At 40.7% G+C, this 26237-nt stretch overlaps 1 protein-coding gene across 2 annotated transcripts in view; it reads right to left on the bottom strand.

Moving 5' to 3' along the window:
- The window catches only part of SREK1 (splicing regulatory glutamic acid and lysine rich protein 1), a 47401-nt gene extending 22694 nt beyond the window's left edge, over positions 1–24707 (bottom strand). The window contains exons 1-5 of one of the 2 annotated variants that reach the window (XM_055123952.1): positions 24351–24707; positions 15207–15340; positions 9687–9802; positions 957–1121; positions 403–581 (exon numbers count right to left, since the gene is read on the bottom strand). In XM_055123952.1, coding sequence (XP_054979927.1) covers positions 403–581; positions 957–1121; positions 9687–9802; positions 15207–15340; positions 24351–24511 — 755 coding nt within the window. In that variant the 5' untranslated portion in view covers positions 24512–24707. Of the gene's footprint in view, positions 1–402; positions 582–956; positions 1122–9686; positions 9803–10099; positions 12800–15206; positions 15341–24350 lie in introns of those variants that run through there. The other variant, XM_055123962.1, reaches the window with a different exon arrangement.
- Positions 24708–26237: the final 1530 nt, after the last annotated feature.

Below are 26237 nucleotides of genomic sequence, written 5' to 3'. Positions count from 1 at the left end.
AAGGATGTTTACTTAAAACATCAGAGTACTCATTTTCTTCCCAGAATCTTATAGTTACCTAGAGGTTTAATAGCATATCCTAAGGTAAGCCCAGTTAAACTGCCCATTATAGTTTAGTCATAATGCAAAAATCTGACTTGTTAATAAAGTACAGAAAAAAAAGACCTACAATCATTAAGGATACATAAATAATGTTAATATTAGACCTTAAAAATAAAAAAATCTTCAAAGACAACACTATTTCAAAGATAACAGCCTCTGTCGCATGTTTTCATTTACACTCAGCAAAGCTTTCCTTTCCACAAACTGCGAATCACTATTAAAGAGAGAAAAGGCCTTAATTGCTTTAAAAATACTTAAATGTTTTCATAATCATTAAAATTTCTGTTTAGGGTTTCTTACTTCAGTGGCCTGTCTCCAAACATTACTCCATTAAAAGCAAGGGCCCTTGGTACAGAATTTTGGTCTGCAAATTCCACAAAAGCAAATCGAGTTGGCTGAGTCTCATCACCTGCCATTCGCACAAACTTCACTTCTCCAACTTGTTTAAAAAATTCAAGTAGTTGATCAGCTGTTGTTGTCTGAGAAAAGAAATTTTACTTTAATAATGCATATGCTTTAAAAAGGGCGATAGAAAAAAAAAGGAAAAAAAAAGGGCAATAGATATTACTGTACCAATCACTTTTCCTTTTTAAGAGAAAGGAAAGACTTGGGGCTGGAGCAATAGCACAGCGGGTAGGGTGTTTGCCTTGCATGCGGCCGACCCGGGTTTGATCCCCAGCATCCCATATGGTCCCCCGAGCACTGCCAGGAGTAATTCCAGAGTGCATGAGCCAGGAGTAACCCCTGTGCATCGCCGGGTGTGACCCAGCCCCCCCCTCCCAAAAAAAAAAAAAGAGAGAGAGAAAGGAAAGACTTAAGAGGCACTATACCACTCTATTTCTTAAACTGGTTACCTGGGAATTCAGATTGCCAACATAGACTGTTCTCCTAATTTCATCAATTTTGGAAGGATCGACATTTCCCATAAGTGGAGGCTGTGGAATCTCTCCAATAGATGTGATATTGGGGTCTAGTGCTGCTGTTGGTATAGCTCCCAAGCTGCTAAGTGAAACACCCAGCTATAAAACAAACAAACGATGCTTTATTAGTATCAAATATTACCATTCTCTAATCTTAAAAGAATTACCAACTCAAGAAAAATAGAAAATTAGGTGCTCTTAACTTTAAGCCAGGCATATATCTAAATTATTAAAAGCAATGGTCACAGGAGTTTTAAATGTAATAAAAAATATATATTTCTTAGCTGTCTAGGTAAACACTTCTTAACCTGGCACTAAAAACAGAAAGTTCTCATTATTCCCAGTAGTTAAGTGCTATAAAGATGCCATAACGCTGAATTAGCAATCATGACTCCTCAAACAAAACAGAGGTATGTTCTTGTGAATCTCATATTTTCACCAATCATTAATATATAGCCCTTTCTCTGGAGCAAACCTTATCTAACACATGTATTTTTTTTTGAAAGGGATTTCACAACCTCCCTGCTTAAAAACTTCAGACAGAACTTTAGCACTAAATCTGCTGGGATTTTACATCATAATCACCAAAAACAAACAGCACTACAGGAACTAGATCACCCAAAAAAAAAACAAACTTATTTACAACATTAGGGTTAAAAGAAGTTAAAGTGCTTTGACCTCATCTAAAACATACCAAGCAATTCCAAGTTTTCGTCATTCAAGGACCAGAGATACCATGTCATGTACTTGCTTAAAACCCATCAATGACTTCAGATTAACTTTGCAACAAAATTCCAACTCCTCTCTATGGTCCAAAAGGCTCTACATAGTCAGGCCCTCTCTACCCCATCCAACCTTTGTTCAAAGCCTTCTTACTCTCCCCCTCTCCTTCATCACACTTCCCCACATGGGCCGCTGCTCTCTTCTTAGTTGCCACACATACTTTTTCTCCACCTTAGGATTTTCTTTTGGTGTTCTTTCTACTTAAAGAGATCTCCAGCATCTGCCAGATTCAGATCAATGCCCTCTAAAAGACCTTCCCTAGCTTAGTTAGGTTCATCACTCCCTACCATATATCACTTTTTTTTTCTTCAAAGAAATGTCCCAGCACACATGTGAAACATAGAGCTCTTACACATATTTTTCTTTCAAATTTTATTTTAGCCACCATGATTTACAATACCATCAATGATAGTGTTTCATGCATATGCCCATTTCCAATACGTCATTTCCCTAATAGATTTTTAGAAATGGGCTCAGGAACTGGGGACAATTTCAATGGCAAAGTGACAATTAGTCAAGTAAGACCTCAAATTCAATCTCCAGCAACACCACACATGCTGAGTGCAATCTCAGTAGTGCTACTATTTAGGACCATCAGTGCACCACAACTGACTAAGCACCATAACAAAAGAGTGCAAAACCCTGACAAGCATGTGTGCAAACAAACCACATGAGTGCGACCTTCGGTCATATCAATAATGAAAGGGAAATCAAGAATAAGTACATGGAAGTCTCTTATGTCCTCTTTTATATCCATGAGTTCTAAATTCATCAATTCAACCAACTACTACAGATGTGGTTGGCTGACTCCATGATTGTGGAGTGAATTTAGAAGGCTAAAAGGGACTTGAACATCCTTGGATTTTGGAGTCCATGGGACTCCTGAACCAACTTCCACAAATACCAAGTAACAACTGCAATTAAGTTTTGAGAGAGCCAAAAGTTATCTGTGCATGGGGCCAGAGTGATAGTACAGCAAGTAGCACGCTTGTTTTGCACAGGACCGAGCTATGTTCAATCCTCAGCACCCTGATATGGTCTCCCAAGCACCACAGCATTGTGAGCTGGGATCCAAAAAAAGAAAATTTATTTATTTATTTATTTATTTATTTATTTATTTATTTATTTGCCTCACAAGGGTTCAACCTCCTTAGCCCTCATTAGTTCAAGGTCAACTGTTTTTTATTATAATCTATGCATCTTGCTGCTAACAGAGCTTAAGAGCTGATGCTCATCATCAACATTTCAAATTATCATGTTATTGACTAACTCAGTTCAAAATTGTGGAATAGGGTTGGAATGATAAGTAAAGCAGATAGTGTTTGCCTTGGAAAGGGCTGATCCAGGTTCAATCCCCGTACCCATATGGTAGCCAGAGCAAAACCACAAGTAATTTCTGGGAGCAGAGCCAGGAGTAACCCCTGAGCATAGCCAGGTCTGGACCCGAAACAAAACCAAAAAATGGTGAAATAAGCTCTACTATTTAAGGCCACTTTGCTCTGAGTGATGACTTTCCCTGTGCATTGCTTTTGTAATCATACTCCTCCCTCACAGCCTCTCGGTAATCTATGATGCAAGATACACAGATGAAAATCAGATCTTTTTTTTTGCTTTTGCTTTTTGGGTCACACCCGGCAATGCACAGGGTTAAGTTACTCCTGGCTTTGCACTCAGGAATTACTCAGGAGGTGCTCAGGGGACCATATGGGATGCTGGGAATCGAACCCGGGTCGGCCGTGTGCAAGGCAAATAGCCTACACGCTGTACTATCGCTCTAGTCCCTAAAATTTTTCTTTACTATGAAATACAACTGTATACAAGTCTGAACTGAACTTTAAATTGGAAAAGTAAATCATCTGATCCAACACCTTTGTTTTTCAAATTAAAAATTCAACTGTTTTAGAAACTTTTACTTGTCACTACACCATTCTTCTATACATTTATTAATGACAAATTCTTGAACTTTATGGGTATTTGAATTTTAAATTAAAACTCTACACTAGCCGTATTTCAAGTGGTCATTCACCACATGTGGCTACTACACTTATTAGTACAGATACAGCCATTTCCCGAACCACAGAGAGTTCTACTGGACGTGGCTGCTCTGGAACTACAATTACCCTTCTCTGGTCTATTTTCCAGCTGTGTTATAAGGCACCTAAACATTCAGTTGCCCCTACACTTTGGTCTTTCATGGCCAAAGATGATTTGGACTCCAGAGATGTCTAATATAGAAACCGTGGCCTCCCTTGAAATGTGAGGCTTCAAGCAGAAACCTCACTAAAGGTTCCATTGTTAACCTTTTTAAATGTCTAAAAAGAACTGGTGTTTCTTAGCTTTGTTTTAGTGCCACACCTGCCTGCTCAGGGATCATTCCTGGCAGGGCTCAGGAAACCACATGGGGTGCTAGGGATCAAATACAGGTTGACCATGTTCGAGCCAAGGAAAAAAAAAAAACACCTTACCAATTATACGATCTCTCCAGTCCCATGGAAAAAAGTTTTAGCAAGAGTTTAATACAAAATCCAAGGCAGAAATAAACTGGGTACGTCAATGAAATAACAAGGTAAATATAGCTAAGTAGAGTGAGCAAGAGAAACAGGTAAGATAAAAAGGTCAGAGAAGTATCCAAAAGCCAAACCAAAACAAGCCATCTTTCCTGTTTTTAAATAAAGATGTTCTTCACAAATTATGTTTTGTAACAGAATATATACAACTGGATATAAAGGAAACCATTTCCCCTCAAGGCAGCAAACTATATGAACTAAATATCACTGCCAACCAAACCCACCCCAATACACACACATGCCTTATTTTCAGTACTAGGGAATCACTCATGCAAGTGCATCAAGAGAGAAAATATTCACCAACAGCAAAAAGTTTCTACGGACAGAGAAAAGGATATCCAGAAGTTAGAATGTTAAAATATATTAAGTATAATTTTCAGAAAAGCCCAACTCAAATGAGCTGTGAATTAGAAAGCATTTTCAGGGCTTTAGCGATAGCACAAGGGGAACAGGGCATGCATTAGAGCCTGAATTAGATCCCTGGAACCACACTGCTCCCATCCCATCCCCAAAGCACCACAGGCTATAGCCACAGAGGTGCCTGCACACTGCCGGGCTCTCTCCCTGTGGTCCCCAGCAACAGTTCCTTAAAATAAAAACTGGAAATAGCTCCCTACCCATGGCACTATCACTCTGGCCACTCAATCTTTTCTGGAAAGGGGGGACTGGGCGGGGAGAGGGATTTGAGCTATGCCCCGTAATACTTGAGATACTGTGGGCTGTGCTCAGAGGACGATATGATGTCAAGTGCCTTAATACCTGTACTCTCTCCAGCCTCTCAACTCTGAAAGATTCCATGAATTGTGTCTAGGTCACAAAAGAAGTTTTTCCACTAAAGAAATGATTTCAGTTAGTATGCCAAGTGAGGAAATGGTATAACCCAAAGGTCTTCAACCACCAGTCCAGACTGCAGAAAGGTGCAGTCCAAAGGCGCAGGAAGGCTGACAACCAGGGTTTACCACTGGGCTGTAACTGCCAAGAGGTATGCAGGACACATGCAAGTCCACTGGATGTATAATGTGTTTTCTTCCCTCTTGCTTAAATGTAATACTCCAGCTAGCACTTTGTAACATGATACTCTGTGCCAGGACACAGGTACATGGAGACCGAAGAACACCTGTATAATTGACATTGCATTTTCTTTCATTTAAATCTAGTATTGCAAATAGTACTTGGGAACATGATATTCTCTTAAAAATAGAATCACTATGAAACTACTTCAAACACAAAATCTAACTACATAGAAACAGATAAGAATGTAGTCGTATAACTATAAGGGAGTACTACAAATTAGTAGTTACCTTAATCAGCACATTTTCATGATACTTTGAATTTTCAAGCCAGTATGAAAAACTTCGGTACTGCAGTAATAAATTTCAATGACACTGGTAAGTTCTTTGTTCGTTTTTGTGTTGGTTTTTTTTGGGGGGGAGGGGAGTCACACCTGGGATGCTGGGGATGAAACGTGGGTCAGTACATGCAAGGCAAATGCCCTATCCACTGTCTTATGCTCCAGCCCCTAATAATGACATTTTAAAGTATGTATTCTTGAGCCAGAGAAATAGTTCAGCAATCAAGGCATTTGCCCTGCATGTATCCAAGCTTAGTCTGATCCTGGGCACTGCATAAGGTGGCCCAGAGAACCCCACCAGGATTGATACCTAAGCACAGAGACAGGTGTAAACCCTGAGCACCACAAAATTATGTGGTCTAACTTTTACGAATTACAGATATTATAAAAATGTATTACCAAATCTGTCCTAGAACTTGGGGACATAAAAAATGAAGAACCACTTATCTGAGTTCCTATTTTTTTAGGGGACACCCAAGTATTGTCCCAAAGGCCTGGGAGCCTCATTGGTAGTATCAGCCAACAGGAAATGCAGTTCAATGCCAAGGCCTGAGAATGCAGAGCAGCCAGGCCCTGCAGTGACAGGGATTACCTGGGCCACCCCAGCGGGATGAAGGGGTTTCCAGGACTGCACCTGGCGTGTGCCTTTGTGTGTTTGTTCTGAGCAGAGCTTTACTGTAAAATTCTTGTCTAATACTGGAACTAGTGGTATATGAGGATAAGGGAGACACAGGTCCTTAGTTCAATCCCCACACTGTATGCCCCCCCATCACCCACAGTGGCAGTGGGTCCCAATTACAGCAGAGAGTGGCCTCCACGTCTTCTGAGCATTGCTTGGGAGAGCCCAAAAGAGAAAGGGGTGGGAGAGAGAAAAAGAGGGGAAAAGGAAGAAAGACGAGGGAGAGAGCGAGCACTGAGTACACTGAGTAACTTTTAGGCAATATACACATTAATACACAAAGCAGAACAGTGTTGAAATGCAGCTTATCCGCCAATACAGGTATCCTCCAATTTGTCCTTGCCAATCAGTTGATCCTCACCTACTAGCAACAGTTAAGTATAAACCTCAAAATAGTGGGGCTGGGAAACAGCACAGTAACTGGGAGATAGTTTGTTCCTGGCATCGCATGGTCTCTGAGTCTCACTGGGTACAGGCCTGGTGGGCCCCCCAGCACAGCCAAGTGAGGCCCAGAAGTAGCCCAGGTATCCCTCATCACAGGGGCTGGGAAGCCACAGCATCCTGAGACCCTGCACTGACCTGCCACCCAGGAAGCCAAGTATCACCAGTGTAGTCCCCTGGCCTCCTGAGCACTGTGTGAGAGGTCAAAAGAAAAACTCCCAAACTGGAGCCAGAACAACAGTACAATGGGTAGGGTGCCTTGTTAATTGCTGGCACCTCATACGGCCCAAGTCCCACCAGAGTGATCCCTGAAGAAAACCAGAAGCCCTGAACACTGAGGAGAACCAGGTGCTCTAAGCACGTGCCCTCCCCCCATCCCCGAAAAAAAGAAAAAAAAAAAAACTATTCAAATCTCAGAACATTCATCAATTTGACACCAACATAAACTGCAGAAATTCTACCAAGGAATACCAAAAATGCACTGATGTAATCAACAGTGAAGCATAAAGAAAAAACAGCTAGGCACTCCATAATTAGAAAAGGACTTGAGGCTGAGACAAAACGAGCAGGGTCTATGTGATACAGGCAGCGCCACTGAACACAGCTTCACAACAAAACTGCTCACACACAGGTGCAAACGTACTGGTGTGATACCTCCAAGGCAAGAATCTCCAACAAAGTGAAGTGAATCACAAAACTTCTGAAATAGAAGCTTTCCAAAGATGATGACAATCAGGAAAGAAATCACAGTAAACTTTACTCCAGTAGTGAAATTGTCAAGACTGTCAGGAGTTAATTGCTATTCTGCTTAACGAAAGATAGCACACAAGCACTTGAGGACCAGGCATCTCCCCAAGCTCACTGGGCAATGGAGGGCTAGAGGGGAGCAGCAGAGGGGGCCCAGCTCCTGGCCTGCTCACTCGGGAGACACTAAGCCCTCGTGACACATCTCATCTCGGTGGTTTTCAGTCTGATGCTTCAAGTACGCATCCTTGTCTTCAAAGAACTCACTTATACTTTCTCTAGAACTCTATAATGACAACTACTTCTTTGGACTAAGTCTACAATTTAGTTTTTGCATAAACTGACCAATTAATGGTACTGTAAGGTATCTTCTTAAGTGACAATTTTTAAAAACTTTTGAGAACTTTAAATTTCAAAATATAAAATTATCTGCACCCTCCCTTACCTGCTCAAGGATCATAAGGTCCCCAGTTACATCAAAGTTAGTCCCTTTAGCATTGCGAGGGGTGTGGGGGAGAGAATCTCTGAGCAGAGCCACAATAGCCCCAAGCACCTCTGATAGGGTCCAAAAGCAAATAAACAACAAAATGTTCCCTCCTTAATAATCCTGCACCACAGAGCTTGATTTTAATTGAGTTTTACCTTTGCTTTGGATTCTCTTGGAAGAAAATGGACCCTTTTTAAAAATAGACCAGAAACTTTTATTTAAAAACCAAGAGCCCAATAACCATATAATCTTTTAACTTTCAATCTACCAGAAATCACAAAGTTGGCATTACTCAATTCTGCACAATTAAAAAATTTTCCTGTCATGTGTTTACCTTGTTACATTTTCCCAGTACCAGAGAACTGCTGCTAAGATATTTTCTCCTGTTACCAAGGTTGTGGATCATTTAATTTAAATGCATGTGTCTTTTGATGCATGAAGATTTTCATAAGTTGAGAAATATGGCAAAAATTATCCCAATTCCTCATGCTGTCTGAAATGCTAAGTTCCAGAAAGCAATTTTCTAATGAATAATCTACTTCAATTCTCAAATATAAATGAATCCCCAATCACTTCACAATTCCTTCATTCCAATAGGCAGTTAAAAGTCAGTGATAAGAACTGGGTGCTTCGTTCCGGGGAAAGGGCAACTCAGAGAAGCGATCACCAACTACATTGTAGTTGAAGGCCATGTGGGGGAAGGGAGTTGCGGGCTGAATGAGGGCTAGAGACTGAGCACAGCAGCCACTCAACACCTTTATTGCAAACCACAACAGCTAATTAGAGAGAGAGAACAGAGGGGAATGCCCTGCCACAGTGGCAGGGTGGGGTGGGGGGGAGATGGGAGTGGGGAGGGTGGGAGGGACGCCGGGTTTACAGGTGGTGGAGAATGGGCACTGGTGAAGGGATGGGTTCCCGAACTTTGTATGAGGGAAGTATAAGCACAGAAGTGTATAAATCTGTAACTGTACCCTCATGGTGATTCTCTAATTAAAAATAAATAAATTATAAAAAAAAAACACAAAAATTAAATAATAAGTAAATAAATAAATAAAAGGATGTTTGCATTCAAAAAAAAATGTATAAATCTGTAACTGTACCCTCACGTTGACTCACTAATTAAAAATAAACTATTAATTAAAAAAAAAAAAAAAAAGAACTGGGTGCTGAAGGAGGTAAATTGACATTCATAATAATCTTTGTAAGGGCAATGCAAACCTTGGTACCTGAAAGGGAAGAAGGAAGGGGGAGGTAAGGTAGAGAGGAGAGAGAAGAGAAGGGAGAGGAGAAAATTGTCTGTTATCAAGGTAGGCTAGGGGAAGAGAGGGGGAAACTGAAACCTTGGTGTATACTGGTGAAGAGATGGGTGCTGAACTATTATATGACTGACTCAATCATGAACAACTTTGTAACTGTATTTGACAGCAAATCAATTCAATAACATTTTAAGTCCGTGACTATATAGGGGAGGGGAGTGAAATTAGGTAGACATTTCCTCTCCATTAAAAAAATAATAATCAGAAATATAAACAATGTGCTAAACTCTTTATTCAGTGGCTTTTACATGGCCGAATGTCCCCCTCAACTTCTGAATGATGTGAATGGCACTTACTGTAGTCAGGGGATTTGGAGTGGGTATGGGAAGCAAGCCTGCACCAGGCATCAGACTTGTCATGGTTGGTGCAGGAGCCAATAGAGAAAGGGCTTTGGATTCCTCTGGAATTTTACCTGCAGAGGCAAGTTCCAAACATTACAAAAAGCAGAAACACCACACAAACTTTTACTTTTACACTAAGATTTTACAATTACCCTTGTACTTAAAAAAAGAATTATAATAATAAATGAATCTATCTATCAGATCCGAATAAAGAAATAAATAAGAACTTAAGTCTTTCCTTTTATCCTGCTCTACCAGGAAAAATAAAAGTGAGCAAAATTTCAAAGACTAGCAATCTCATTAATGGAATATTATTTTAAAAATTGAATAATGTAGACAATTATTTAACACTTTGAGCTATGGGTCACCTGTACTGGAAACTTAATGTTCATGAACCAAACGATATCAAGCATGGACGCTTTCCCAGGACGGTGTTTTCGCGGTGATCGAAAGTTGTGTTACACATGACAACCGTTCGTGTTGGCTGCATCACTAATAGCACACAGAACATCAGATACAGAAAAGAAGAACATTTTTTAAAGTTTAATCCCCAGAAATGGCAAATAACCAAATTAGTCAAAAAAAAGAAAAAGAAAAAACAAATATGTGCGAATTGAAATTTGTCCCTCACCGAGTGCTCCTGTTACTGAAACTACCTACTTGTGATGCAAATATTTTGATAATATTCCTAAAGACTCTATTCAAGTAGACAGAAGAAAAAAACTACAGCCTACAGCAATTTAACAGCTTCAACAGAGGCTTTCACTTGTTTCATTAATATGGCAACTCACCAACAATAGAGGTGCCCCCAAAAATTCAGTTCCCAAGAAAATGCCTCTGAAACTCTAACATTTTCAAGCATGATTAACCAAAAAAGTTCCCTATTCTCAGTCATCTTTTTACACTAACTTTAGAATAAATTCATGTATACTTATCTGAAGAGGGATCATTAATGCCTAAAGGTTTACTTATAAACATTTAAATTGCCTAACAACTCCACTAAAATAACTTTAGACACTAATTCCTATGACTTAAACAAATTTCTATGGTTAAAAAATGAAGACTTTACTCAAACACTCCAATTAATGAAATACAATTAATTCTAATAGACTGCAATTTTCACATATTTCCCCCCTGGTCTTCTTTTGTCTATCCCAACCCCCAAAATTTCTTTAAAAGCTAACAATATATATTTATTTTATAAGAACTGTTTGTATTATATGGTAGCTGACTATACAATTCCATTTTGAATTTTCAAAAGTAATTTAAAACAGTGTACAATAACATGCTAAACTGAAAAGAGCAAGTGAAGTAAATTTTCCAAAACACCATAGTGGGGTCTAGTGGCAAAAATCTATTTAAAACAACCAATGTGTAGGGATAAATTTCTAAACATTATTATCCAAATTATCTCTAAATACAAACAGAAGTCAAGATGAATTTTAAAATTTCATTTAAAGAATAGATTACACCTTATTTATAAAAATATAAAAATTACATTAGCAAAAACCTTTTTTAAAGCTTTCTAACCACTAAGTCTATATTAGTTTAGTTTTTCAATCTAAAATTACTTATCTCAAAGTAAATTGTAAAAGCACAGATTTTAACACATGCATTACAATAGATTAAAAAGTAGCCTACTGCAGACATAAAACTACTTTGTATTAGTTACTATTTTTTTACATTTAGCTGTACATCCACTTTTTAATTATTTATATTGCTATCAGACCAGTTTCATCTGCTACAAATAGGTACTTTTCAAATATCTAAAACCTGAGCACATCTTGAAAAATCAACCGAAATTCTGATGTGCAAACCCTAATTTATACATTTAAAAGATTTAATCTAGCAATGTCACTTTGTCAATTAAATTAGCAAAACTATCCATACCAAACAGTATAGAAAAACTATATAAACAAAAAAGACTATCTAAAAATACAGGTGAAACTTCTTTCATTTTGGCTTAAAAATTATTAGTAAGTTGCCTGACACTGCTTCTCACTGTAGTAGTAAATTATTACAAATTTAAATTTCTTGATACAGCTTAATATGAAAGATACTTTTAGGAAAAAAAAAAAAATCTCACTTTGACTTCCAAGCCAAAATATCTTTAAATTGACCCTACAAACGCTACAGGAGTATATAGGATTATAAACCAGGCATTTAGCATTTTTCCTAAACTATACTTCTCAAGGACAACCAAGGAAAACCATTATCTTTCACAGTATTAAAATACTAGTCCCAATCTCTGGACCCACTTAGAAGTTAGTTACCTCTAAATATTTTTCAACAAAAATTTCAAGCAAACAGTGAACACACATGCAAATAATCAACAATTTCTCAGATATTCATTCCCCGCATAGGCAACTGATTCTTTAAGGAAATAAAATTTCATCTCTAATTACTCATCATAAAAGTGAGAGTCTCTTCTTACTCTGTATCCCACTACTGTTTTTAAAAATTTACCAATTTCCCTAAATGCCTAAATTCTAAGGGGGAGGGTTAAAATTAGAAGGTATCAACTGGTTTTTAGGAACAATGTATAGACCTGGGGGGGGGGGGATGAGGGCAGGCTGCAGCAGCGTAGCACTAAGACTAGGGGGTGGTCCTGAGACTATCATTGTTCCCTGTTTCAAGAATAAAATGTACTTCATTAGTCTATAAACACCAGTTAAACTCATTCTGGGCATCCAACCAACACTGTATTCTAATTTACTGCATGAAATTTATTTAATATTAAGGTTGAGCTCTTCTAACCATTTCCCAATATAATTTGCATTGCAATGTCATGAAACCTTAATGGAATACCATTTACAAAGAACTGGAAAACCAGCTCACAAGTTAAAGTGAAAGAGATTTAACAAAACAAAAACAAAAACAAAAACAAAAAAGGGACAAAATAAAGAAAAGAAAATGAAATTAAAGTAAAACAATAAAAAACAGAGACAGGGCGTCCATCTTCTGCGGTTCAGACTCCGATCTCATTTCCCCAATGAAGGTTTCACTTGGCGGCAGGTTTAGTGGCATGGCAAACAATGCCTAACTCAGGCAAGTGTAACAGGTCTGCCTTGGCCAGTCTAGTCATCTAATAATGCACAAATATCACATAGAGAAAACATACAAAACCAAATTAATAGTCAAAATCCATCTACCAGAAAATGTGGACATAAAGTTATGACTGATGATTAGGCTGACACCCATGTTATTATGTCTGACCGTATCTTTTTCTAAGTGTTAACATTTATAAAAAGAAATCTGAGATGCACGCAACAACAAAAAGAGGTCATATTGGATGAGTATAATGAAAGTATATTTTATTTTGAAATGGCTTTAACAATAGCTAATGTTTAATATGTATCAAACTATTACACATCAAACCTTATTTACACAGCTTAGGATCTTCTCACAATGCTGTCTGCAATAAAAAAAACAGCAAATTGAAAGAAACTGAAAAAACTTTTCCTAAAATTTTCCTACGGTTTTCTCATTTCTTTCACAGTGCTGTTTCTGTAACATCAATGCAGTCAGTGAAGTGAATAGATGGCTGCTTCTAACAGTACAGTACATCGCTTACAAAACTTACTTTACTAGAACTCATTCCTTTGGTTTATTACAAACTCATTTTGCCATTTTTTAGCATAGTAATACATTAAAATAAAATTTTGCTTGCAGTGCATAATCAGATCTTTAACAGTTCACTGTGATATTCTTCAGGTTCCATAAATTTATTGGCTTTATTTTGCTAATGAAAGTACGTATCTGAGTGCTTTTCTAATACCAATTATTTGATAGGTCAGTGTTCTATTAAAAGACATAACCAAATTTCAATAAAAATATACTTGAATTTTTATGCTGAGTAATAGCTATCAAAATCACAGTATTAAAAGCATTTTAAAGCAATCTAATAAATGTGCATTTATTCATCTCTATCAATTAAAACATTTTAAAAGGAACCTCTACATGCCCAAACCTTAATATTTACGGTAGCTCACGAGCTTTCTCAGAGGTATGAAAAATTCTGTGGGAACATAGAAAGGTTCCAACAGAGCAACACCAATAAACTCTTACTTCCATTTCTTTTACGAACACACTATAGTCAAGTCATGTGTTGGTGGTAGTATCATTTTATGATATAATATTTCAATTTTATAAACCCTCTGGTTTCCTTTTTTCCCATGCAGTTTACTTGTAAAATGGTTTGAGCTTGGGATGCAGAATTAAAACATTATAAGCTTTCATCCAGTTTGCTCTCCATTTCTGGAGCCCCATATGTTGACCCCCCCCTTATAAATATCAGTCCGTAAGGTAGATTGTGCTGCTAAGTAACTACAATACATTTTCATTCTTCCCTCTCTGACTTGAGCATGGGAAAAATACCCTTCCATTTTATCTGAAAAATATCCAGAATGTCCTATTCTGGGACTTCAAAAATAACAGAATGGTTACTTGCTAAATCTAATGTTTTTTTACATCCCAGAATAGATATCCTGAAATAAACATGAAACACTGAAAAAAGTGCAGCACTCTGCTTATTATTTATCAAGTTATTTTAATTATTAGCCCAGTTTCTAAAAGGTTTTAAAACATGAAAGTTCATTAAACTTGATGTTAAATATTTATCACCATCCACCAGTGAAAATATATCTTAAAGACATTTAAATTATAATAACCCAATTAAAAAAAATCAATGTACATATGCCACTGTCAAGTGCTCTGAATAAATGTATTACACACCAGAACTGTCAAATTCAGCAGCCTATTATACGTAAGTGGCTCTGTAAACAGACAGAAGTTTCTTTAAAACATTAATATTAGTAATAATTAGCTCTTAAAGCAGGTTTAGTTATAAAATTTAACTAAAATAAGGCCTTTGGCCCTATCCTCATCTTCAGCAATTATTTTCTTAATAGCAGCTTTAAAAAATAGCTTTGCATGATTTTTCTTTTAATTATAAGATTTTTTTTCCTTAAAAAGTCAGTAAAAAAACACCCCAGTTGCATACCAGTTATAGTAAAAATGAAATAATGGTCTCTGTAGCCATAAGGTAATACTTAAATTAAGGACAGTTTTCTTACAAGAATCAGTTAATCCCAGTTTGGAAAAATGTGTATACATCTATTTATGTGCTATCATTACTACTGTTCACAGTGGGGCAAAGTCTAACTTATTTACCCACTTAAAATAATTTCCTGACCAAATTTCATTTTAGACAGCTTTCTTTAAAACTTATAAATTACAGAAAGCCAAAGTAAACCTGTGAAACCAAATAATTTATGAACTTTTTAATATTCAGCCATAAAATCTCAGACTAAAATATTTAGTTAACCTTTTAATATATTTTATTAGATAAAAATCTCTGTTCCAAATTTCATTCTTATATACAAACACACATTTATGTACCTGCCAATTTCTAGAAAAATAGTAACAGACAGGACAGAATTTAAAATAATAGCAAAAAACATGTGAGATACCAACCTTCTGCACAAGGAACAACTATCAGAGCTCTGTCAATAAAAACCGTGTTAGTTAGATGCTGGGCCACGCCAACACTGGATGGGTCACGAAACTTAACATAACATACTTTGGAAGAAAAAGCAAGAGGTGCGTTGCTGCAAGATAAAAGAAGAAAAACGATTAGATTAATTAAATGTTTGGTTGGTTCTGCCATTTTCATTTAAAGCTTCTTTCTTACATCTTCACATTAATTTTTGATGATCAAAACTTAAGACATTTTGTTCTGAGAGTCAAAAGGTACAAATTTCTAGGTATAAGGTTAAGCCAGGGGTGGGGGGCAGAGAGATAGCTCAATAGGCAGAGTCTGCACATAGGAGGCCTCCTCACCCTGGCGCCGGCACTACTAGATATAACCACAAAAACAAAACAATAAAAGATGGGGGTGAGGAGGGTGTAATGAAGAGCCTGGCAAAAAGAGGCAATGACACTATCTTGCATACCCAACAGTTGCTAAGAAAGTAATCTTAAAAATTCTCATCACAAGGGGAAAAACTTGTAACTGTAAGGTGATGTAAAGTTAGATTTATTATAATGATCATTCTGCAACAGATACAAGTATCAAAGATAATGAGTAATTGTTGCAAATCGGAAACTAATACTGTATACTTTATGTCAGTTCTACATCAATAGAAAAAGTATTTGTAAGTTCTGTAGGGATAGTACAGTAAGTAAGCAGCTGAACTGGGTTTGATGCTTATCACCCTTTATAAAAGACAATTCTCAAACCTCCCATATTTTATAACCACTTCCAACACTAACCCTACTTAGAGTGATTCCCTGGCACACAAATAGCTAAAAACTGCACAGAACTGGAAACAATCAGACAACAGAAAATAAGATTAAGGTCTTATGCATATATTATTAGACTGTCCAGGGCTGCTGAAGCATTGTAGTTTCAGGTGAAAGTATTTTCAAAGAAAATATGCAAAAAAAGCAACAAGAAATTTACAAGTAAATATCTAGACCTGTGTTCAATCTCAGGCCTACAGGTTTTCTTTAAAAAGAAACCGGGGACCTAAAGTAGGTACCTCACATGAGGTTCTGGAACAGATCCCTGGCGCTGGAACCATACACAGCAAATATAAAGCAATTTTTCCAGCGCGAGCAAGATAGTACAATGGGTAGGGCACTTGCCTTGCATGCAGCCAAACTAGGTTGGATCCCAAGCACCCCATGTAGTAGCCCAAACACTATGGAGTGAGCTCTCAGCACTCCTGGGTATGAATACCTCCACCAAAAATAAAAAAGACCCAAAAAAAATTTTCCTTCATATGAATTTCTTATTAGATTCCAAAATATATTATCCTCAAGGACAATCAGTATGTCAATGTACCTATAATTATTTTACATGTCCTGAGCAGCAACAATTTCTTACAAATCAAGGAAGTTAACATTATTCCTTACTATCCAGCCCACAAAATACTTTTGTGGCCATGGTACTGGTACATTAATGGACAGATACACATGCTTCTCTATGGCTGCCCTTAGCCCATCTGCCTATATTTATAGCCCACAAATGTAAAAAAAAAAAAAGGGGGAATCAGGTTGCCCATTTCTGCAGCGGTGAAGGTGAAACGTAAGTCTAATCATCTTCATTCCAATTCTCAAACAACCCTGATTATTCAAATTTTCAAGTCATTTTGTACAATATTTATAATTTCACATTTTTTGGTTTGGTTTTGGGGGTCACACCTGGTGGTGCTCAGGGCTTAATTCTTGGCTCTTGGGTCAGAGATTACTACTGGCGGGGCTCGGGACCACACAGGTGCCAGGGATTAAACTCTAGTTGGTATTGTGCAAGGCAAGAGTGCCGCCCATTGTACTATCTCTCCAGCCCCAACTTCACATTTTCACATTTTTAAACTGAAGTCTTGGGGCTGGAGTGATAGTACAGCAGCTAGGGTATTTGCTCTGCATACGCGCACCCGAGTTCAATTCCCAGCATCCCATATGGTCCCCCCAGCACCACCAGGAGTAATTCCTGAGTGCATAACCAGGAGTAACCCCTGTGCAACGCTGGGTGTGACCCAATAAGCAAAAAAAATAAATACATTAAATGAGGTCTTCACATAACAAATCCATCTTCAAACAAAAAAATCCACACTAATAATGATTAGATATTTACTCTTAATACTATGGAATTTATATATTAATGACACAACTAGTCAGGCTAAGTAAAAGAAGCAAAATAAAAATTCCACCTCTTATCCAACCCAATTCAATTCACTCCTGCCTAATTCATCCCACCCAATTAAGACCACCTACCCCAATAATCTGCCGCACAGTCAACATCTGAGTCAATCATTTTATGAATTATTGCTGAAGTACATAAATTCCCTTCCAGACTAAATTCATCATGCTATCAAAACTGCCAACTTAGGCTTCCCCTGTGCTCCAGACTCAGGTCCAAGTGCCTGCTGGAATATTATACCTTGAATGGTCACTGGGCTGACCTAATTTAGAATTCAAAATAAATCCACCATCCTCCTTCCTCATCAGTCCTGTCCTTTGTCCTATAGTTCATGTCTCAGCTCACGAAAATCCCATGTGACTATATTACCGAAGTCAGAAATCTAATAATGGGACCATTTTTAGTACATATTCTACCAAATATGCCAAAATTCCCTAAGTATACGATACAATTCAATTTCTCTGTTCCTTAGAACAAGCCACGCAACTAATTTTGGTCAAATAAAGATAAGCAGAGTGGACAGGGGTAACGCTGGAGTTTTAAAGTAATACACTATTTTGCTCTTTTCCTCTGCCAGTAACAACACTCAAAAGATAGGTGGCTGATACATCAGCCTCATTCCAGAGTGAATGACAACAACAGAATGACTGTTTCTGATACTAAATTTAGTGGAAGAAATAAGGGCCAGAGAAAGAGTACAGGGGTTCAGATGATTGCTGTGCATGCAGTCGATCCCAGTCAGACCCCTGCCACAACACTTGGTCCTCTGAGCACCAGCAGGAATAATCCATGACCAGAGTTAATTGTGGCCCTAAAACCAACAAAAAGTATTAGTATTTTTGTGAAACTACTAAATTTGGCTGTTAACAAAACCTTGCCTACCTTGACTAAAAAAGCACACTTTTTGTTCTCTTCATTCAACTGGCCACTAAATTCTGCACATTGCCTCTCAAACATTCGTCACATTAATTTTCCCATCATTTTCATTATTAATGCCTTAATTCAGATCTCATTGCTCACCTAATACTACAATGCCTCCTAATCAATAACACTACCTCCAATCCAAATTCCTTAGTAACAACAATCTGCCACAAAATATGCCAGCATGGAGTCTAAAAGCCTAAATTTTTAAAATCCTATAAGGCTCAATTTTCCAAGTCTTTTGGAAAACAACTTTAAGATATAAAGTGATTAGGTACCCCTTCCATATGTGGCCAAAAAGCAACAAAATTTAAGTTCAAAAAATTGGGCCGGAGCAATAGCACAGCGGGTAGGGCATTTGCCTTGCATGCGGCCAACCCGGGTTCGATTCCCAGCATCCCATATGGTTCCCTGAGCACCGTGAGGGGTGATTCCTGAGTGCAGAGCCAGGAGTAGACCCTGTGCATTGCCAGGTGTGACCCAAAAAGCAAAAAATAAAAAATAAAAAAACTTTAAAACAATTTTAAAGTCACCACCCCTTGGCTGTTGATACCCTCTCGTTCCCAGACCCAGTTCACAAGAGGCCTAGCTCTTTGGGAAGTCTGGCTATCTTAACTCTCCAATTTAGGGAAATCTCTAAATAATGTCTTGTCCAATTTATATTGGGAAGCCAAGTTTCTCCTTTGCAACCAAAAGCCTCTATGATTAAAACAAGCTGCCTAAGTCCTAGCAAATGCAACAACTATCTTTTTTCAACACCAAAGTTTTCAGCCAAACCCTCACACTTCTGAAAGAAACATTTCCAAAAAGACATTTTTTTAACAAAGAATGGAGAGTCCGGAGATGGTACAGCAGTCATTGCGTGCTAGGCGCATCCAATCTGGGTCCCAATTCCAGTACATATGCCCTGAGCTTCACTGGGTGCAGCCCTGGAAGCCTCCATCACCGGCAGGGTGACCAGAACATCCCCAGTAGCACAGAACCCAGGAAGCAATACATCTTCTAGCCCTGGCCTAGTTTTCTGGTTGTCGAAACATTACTGGAGAGGCTCACATACCAGCTGAGCTCCACTTGGGAGGCTCCCCTCCAAAACAGAGAATGGAAACCTAATCACTGCTGGAAACTAAAATTACATTTATAAGTACACCTAACTTGGAAACCTATCATTTCAAACTAAGACATCCACGGGAATAAGAAACCTTGAGTCTGACTACTCTAAAGCAACTACAGGTTAAGACATCATACCAAGGGTCTGGACCATAGTACAGCGAATAGGGTGGTTTATTTGCAGGCTGCCTACCTGGGTTCAGTCCTGCAGCCTATACAGTGCCCAGAGCTAAACAAAAGTGGTCCCTGGTCACAGAGCCAGGACTAAATCCTAAGCATCACTTGGTGCGCCCCTAAAGAAAGAATCCTAAGTACAGCCAGGTGTGACATGACACCCTCCCCCACCACCAAAAAAAAAAAAAAAGCTTACAATTAAGAGCCAATGAGATGGCTTAAATAGCTGGCACACACACTAGCCTGCAGGATGCCAGGTTGAATGCGTGGCACTACATGCTACCCAGAGAGCTACACTGTGATCCTCAAGCACCACTAGCTATAGGCCAACAACAACAACAAATGGGAAGGGGGGCAGAGAGGAAGATAAGATGCAGATAATCCTGATGCAGGTGTTCTGTATTCATTTTCTAAATCTTCACTGTACTATTATCCACACACCTTTCTGTACATACATCATACTTCAATAAAAAGCTTACTAGAAAAAAATTAGAGATTTGTTACTGCTATGAAAAGGCTTTCATGACATACAAGACTTATTGCGCAAATACTTTAAATGAAAATTCTGGACACTTGTCTGGCATGCAGTTCAACAAAGCAATTACAAATTTTTCAGCCAGAGTCGAGTTCACAAAGGGCTGGGATGCCTGCTTTGCATCCTGGAGGTCTGGATTCCATCCCCAGCAACACCACATGGTCCCCTCAGCACCGAAACCAAATCTAGGTATAACTCAAATACAAAACAAAAAGAACTTCTCATGTTTGTACTAATTCTTTTCATGGATGGGCGGGGGAAGGGTGACTTAATCAGCAGTGGTTGGAGACCACAAGGTGTCAAGGATCAAACCCAGGTAACCAGCATGTAAAACATGCACACAAACCCTTTGAGCTATCTCCCCATCTCTTAGGGGCTGGGGAGTGGGAGGGATGGATGCAGACACACTCAGCAGTACTCAGGAATGACTAATAAGGGATTAGTAGGCTGCAACCACACTTAGTCTCGAGATATTACCTCTCCAGTTCCTCTTATATAAATTCTTAATGCTTTAAAAAAAAATCCTGGTGGGTCAGAGAGGTCATACAGCAGGTACCATGTTTCCCTTGCATATGGATTTGATCACCGGCACCCCATAAGTCCCCTGACTCTGTCGGGTGTGATCATAAGCATAGTTAGAAGTAAGCCCTGAGCACCACCAGGTGTAGCCCAAAAACTAAAAAAAGAAAAAGAGACATTTACAGTTTCTAAGAGCATAATCATATAGTAGTATTATTATTACAGTTGCAAAGCAACTGTCTTCAATTTAACTAGTACCACTGCACTTTTTCACTTTTGGAGGAAGGTCATTCCCCAGTGGTGCTCAGGAGATCCTGGAGCCCCAGTGGCAATTCTCAGCCAACCAGCACAAGGGCCCACAGATGCGATGATGCTCGGGTCCTGCAGTGCAGGGAAAACCTAGATCACCCAGCTATGCTGGATGCCTCCAGCATCACCCACACCTGGTGGGGCTCAGAAGAGCAAGAGGGTCAGAAATCAAGCAGGATCAGGCACATGCCTTGCTCACCACTGTACTATCTCTTGGCCCCCTACTACTGTGCCTTTAATTCCTATCAATCACTTTTACATAAATCCCTTTAATATGTGGACCAGGTTAAAATCACTTCATTAAAGAACAAAAGCATTTCTGAGAAACAGCAGTGAGGAATTTCATTAAAAAAAAAATCTAACTAAAGAATTTGCTTGATTCATTTTATTGCTACAATTTTGCAATATGATTTGCAGCCATGACTCACTAGGCTCATTAATGGACTCTGGTTGAGAGCATTTTTTTCTTTGACTTGGAGGTCAGGAGGCAGGGATGGCACACAAAGTGTCATAAATACAAAGCAAGTCTACCACTGAACACAATCCCCAGGTGTCTTGAGGTCACCGGGCTGGGCCACTCAACAGAGGGTCCGAAGAGAAGATCCAGCTCAGATTCTTCTCAATAGCTAAAGAAATTTTTCCCACAACAGGGATCTGAGACCTCAGACCTGGCAGGAGGGCCCTGGCTCACGCTGCAGCATGGGGTCTGAACTCTCGGCCTGAATCCACAACTTCTGCTTGGTAGTCAAGTACTAAGGTGACACTAAGCCATTTTGTGAGTCCCTTAAGAACTATTTTAATGCTAAATGAGGACACTGCTGAAAGCATTTTCAAAGTTAAACAGGGCGGGAGAGAGAGCATATGCTGTGCATGCAGGAGGCCCAGGTTTGACAGTCAAGAACACTGAGGAATCATGAGCACAGAACAGAAGTAGCCCTCAGCATCCTTAAAAGTGCTTCTGCCACTATCCCCCAAAAAACAAACAAAAGTTAAATAAAATCCATATTTATATATTCGACAGCTAATCCACATATATGTACATGCACCTATGAAATAGTCTTGACAAAAATATGCATTACTTAAGGGGCTGGTGAGATAGCACAGCAGGTAGCGGATTTGCCTTGCACGCCGATGACCCTGGTTCAATCCCTAGCATCCCACAGCGTTCCCTGAGCCTGTCAGGAGTGATCCCTGACCACGGAACTACGAGGAAGCCCTGAGCACCATTGGGTATGGTTCCAAAACCAAAAAATAAATTAAATGTATTACTTGACAAGGCACAGAAATGGTTCAAGTGATGAAGCACATGCCTAGCAAGTGAGTAGGGCTGTTTCACACTTCACGGCCCACCAAGCAGAGCTGGGGCAGCCCAAGTGGCCCACCAAGCATCAAAGGAAACACCACCACCCCCAGGACGACTGGGAGCAGCCCCTATAAAAGTGTTTTAATGTACTATCTAAATCCTAACATTTAAAAGCAAGCTATCTAAATCCAGATTGTTCCAAACATAAAATAAAATGTAATGTGGTATACTTTAAAAAATAAATAAATCCAGATTGAGTTATTCCCTTTTTATTTTTTTTGGTTATTTTGGGTCACACCTGGCGATGTACGGGGCTACTCCTGGCTCTGCACTGAGGAATTACCCCTGGCGGTGCTCAGAGGACCATATGGGATGCTGGGAATCGAACCCGGGTCGGCCGCGTGCAAGGCAAATGCCCCACCCGCTGTGCTATTGCTCCAGCCCCCAGGTTGAGTTATTCTGTGAAACAAATATTAATGTCATGGAAGACTTTAAAATGAAATGCTACAGAAGATCTCTGGTTACAGCATACATCAAAGGAAAGGGAAGACTTAAATATTACACATGAAATAGTATTTAACCTTAGTGTAAAAGTACTGGGGCACAGATGAAGCAACTGTACACCAAGATCAAAAATGTTAACACCACCGTAAACGTATTACCTTTAAATTTTAAAAATAAAATAAATGCTTAGCCACGAATATTACTGTGACAACGTCGGCAACATACTTGTTGAAGTATACATACTTTAGTCTTGAGGGATGAATATCGTGGTATCTGCAACTACTTTCAAAAAGATGGGAAATGGGAATGGAGGGGAATAAAAGAAAGAAATTAACCGTGGTAAAGGATGTACACAGGTAAAAGGAACATGGGTTGTCAAATGCATTCGGTATTTTCTGCAATTTTTCTGTGTACACATGAAATATTCAGAAACAAAAAGTAGAAAAAAACTGGGGAAAAAATTAATCCCCCCCAAATACCAACGGTTGGTATTTTGAGAAAAAAAAAAAAGACACTAAACACTAGTTATCGGCAATGAAAAAACTATTTCCGACACAATGAACAAAAAAAAACCGAAGAGTATTTCAAAAGTCTAACACTCTGGCTTTTAAAAACAGTAACAGTAGTCAAAGCTCGTTGAGAATGTAACCACCCGCAAAGGTGACTGTATACAAGCTAGAGCGGATACAGTATCGCACGGGGAGGGGGGTGGGGGGGGCATCTTGACCTCAAAATGCACCCGGGAAGGTGTGCGCGGGCCGCAGGCGGCTTCAGCAAAGTGCCCGGTTAAGGGATCATCCCCGCGTGGACCCAAGACTTTTCTCCGAAAGAGCCTGGGCCGGGTGCCTTTCCCGGAGGGTAGAGTCGCATCCCGGGGCCACCAGGGTCAACAAGGGCCGGGATCTTCCCTAACCGCACGGCTGGGCTCGCAAGAACCGGGAAGATGCTGAAGACCTGTAAACAACGCCCGGGGGAGGGGGACGGGCCACAAAGGCGGCCCTGGCTCCGCTCCGGGGACCACGGACTGCCGCAGGCGGGCCCAGAGGGGGCCCTGCAGCCTCGGAGGGGTTGGGGGCGGAGGGTGGAGCCCGGCACCCGGGCGGCCGCCCCGGGCGCGGTCTCCGCGGGTCCCTGGCGCGGGCCATGAGGACGCCTCGGGGCCCACCTGCGGCCATCTTAAGTTCGGGAAAGAAAGGGGCGGGGGTGAGGGGAGGGTGCTGATTCGCGGGCCGGCGGGCCCCCCACCAAGACGCCGCTTAAAGCCCTTGGCAAGGCGCGGTGCACGCGCTGAGGCCCCCCTCCACCCCTCCCAACTGGGGCGGAACCTAGAGTCCCAGCCAGGCTCGAAGCCGGACTCAGGTGCCCGGATCAAACATGGGCACCAAGGTAAGCCCGGCGGTCACGTGACAGGCGCCGCGCGCGCGACCCCCCCCGCCCCCGCCCCGTTCATCCGCCCGCCCGCCCGCGCCCGGGCCTGGGTTCCCGGGGGTCTCGCCCCGGGGCGCCCGCTCCCCTCCCCCCCAGCCGAGCTCCTGCACTTACTCCGGGGGGTAGAGCCGCAGCTCCTCGATTTCTCCTAGGAAGGAAAAGAGGGTCCGCATCTGCTCGCTGGTCACGGCCGAGGACAGATTCGTCACCTGAATCACCGCCGTCGGGGTGAGGCCGAAGCCTAGACCCAGCGCGAAGGCAGCGCCGCTGTTCATCCCGCCGCCGCCGCCGCCGCCGCCGCCGCTGCCTTCCCGCTCCCCAACGTCAACGACGCGTCAGCGAGCGAGGCTGGAGAGCTGAGCACGGCCGCGCGCCACGAGCGCGCTCCCGCGGGCGGAATTCGCGGCGGCAGCTGCGGCGGCGGGCAGCTCTAGCCGCCCGCGTCACGACTCCCCTGCTCCCGAGGCTGCGCGCGCGCGCCGGCCGGAAGCGTCGCCGCGGCAACGCGCGGGTCTCGCGAGGCTGCGGCCTGCGCCTCCCGGGAGCTGTCTCTTCTGCTACTCGCTTCCCTCTCGCCCGACTGTGTGTCCTATTTTTTTTTTTTTCCCCACCTACTCGATCAAATGCTTTGTGCGCCTATAAACACGGGTTAGCCAGCACTTCCAGATCTCTACTCTAGGTAGCACTAGGGAACCAAGACGCCTTCTCTGATGTTGTGACACTGAGAAGGAGTGATTCGGGCACCGCTGACATAAACTATAAGCGGCATCCTTTAGATACACTGGGTCTCCGCCCCAGTTATTTAAAACAAAAAACCAAATGGGGGAGATTTTATACAAAATTCTACAAACATTAAGGAGGCAATAAGATGATGACCATGTGCTTATTGTTTACAACTTGTAGTTTATTTGCTCAATCCACAGATGGTCATAATTACTATGTATGAGACACCGTTAAAAGGCTGTTAGAAACGGTCCGTTTAGAACTTGCAACCGAGTGGGTGACAAGTAACTAAGACCCGAAACGAGGGTCACTATTTCCAAAATGCTGCTGCAAAAGCTTGAGTGAAGTATTTTCATAAGTTTGCGAAATCAAACTTCCATAATGCTATGATAGTTGACCTTCATCGTTTTTGTTGGTATTTGCATTAAGGTTGTAAAAGTAGGTCAAACTGTTGGGGCGCCTTACCAGGAATCAAAGCAGTGTTTTCAAACACTGATACTTTGTATTCACCAACACAAAAGTTAAGATTTTTTTAGAGCACAAATACAGTCCCTCCTCTATCCCTGAGCCCAGCTAAGTGTCCCCCCCCCCCCAAAAAAAGAAAAAACTGAAAAAATGTCACTGACAGGAAGACAACTCAAAGGACTGGAGCAATACTGTAGGACCATAACAGGCATCACAAGGTTCCTTGGGCAACACTGGGTCTGACACAGATGGCCCCCTGTTGGGGGTGTTCCTGGTAGCCTGCAGAACTGCTGGCCAGGAGAGGTTTCCAGGTCAGAGCACAGAATTGTCAGGCTTGTAATACCCCCTGAGCACTGCTTGGAAGCCCCCCCCCCTCCAACCACAACCAATAAAAGGAAAGTTAATTTTATTAAATCTTCACACTTTTTTTTTTAGTTTTTTCTGTTTGGTTTGGGAACCACATCCAGATTCCTGTTGGGCTTGCGGGGGAATCATATGGGGTTCTGGGTATGGAACCCAGGTTGAACACAAGCAAGGCAAGCACTCTACTGGCTTTATTATCTCTCCAGCCCTCAATGTTTTTCTTAGAGATTATGGTTTTTGGTCACACCTAATAAATCCTTGCCTAACTTGAGTTTACATGATTTAATTTTCTCTGATGTGTTTTCAAAAAATTTGACACCAGAGTAATAGTACGGAAGGTAAGGCACCTGCCTTGCACAGGGTCGACACTGGTTTCTTTCCTGCCACTCCATCTGTTCTTCCTATAGGGCCTGCCAGGATTGATCACTGAGCACAGAGCCAGGAGCAATC

Source organism: Sorex araneus, chromosome 1 (genome assembly GCF_027595985.1).
Source record: "Sorex araneus isolate mSorAra2 chromosome 1, mSorAra2.pri, whole genome shotgun sequence".
Classification (NCBI taxonomy): Eukaryota; Metazoa; Chordata; class Mammalia; order Eulipotyphla; family Soricidae; genus Sorex; species Sorex araneus.
The sequence above is the reverse complement of the archived record's forward strand: the minus strand, read 5'-3'. Positions and strand labels throughout refer to the sequence as shown.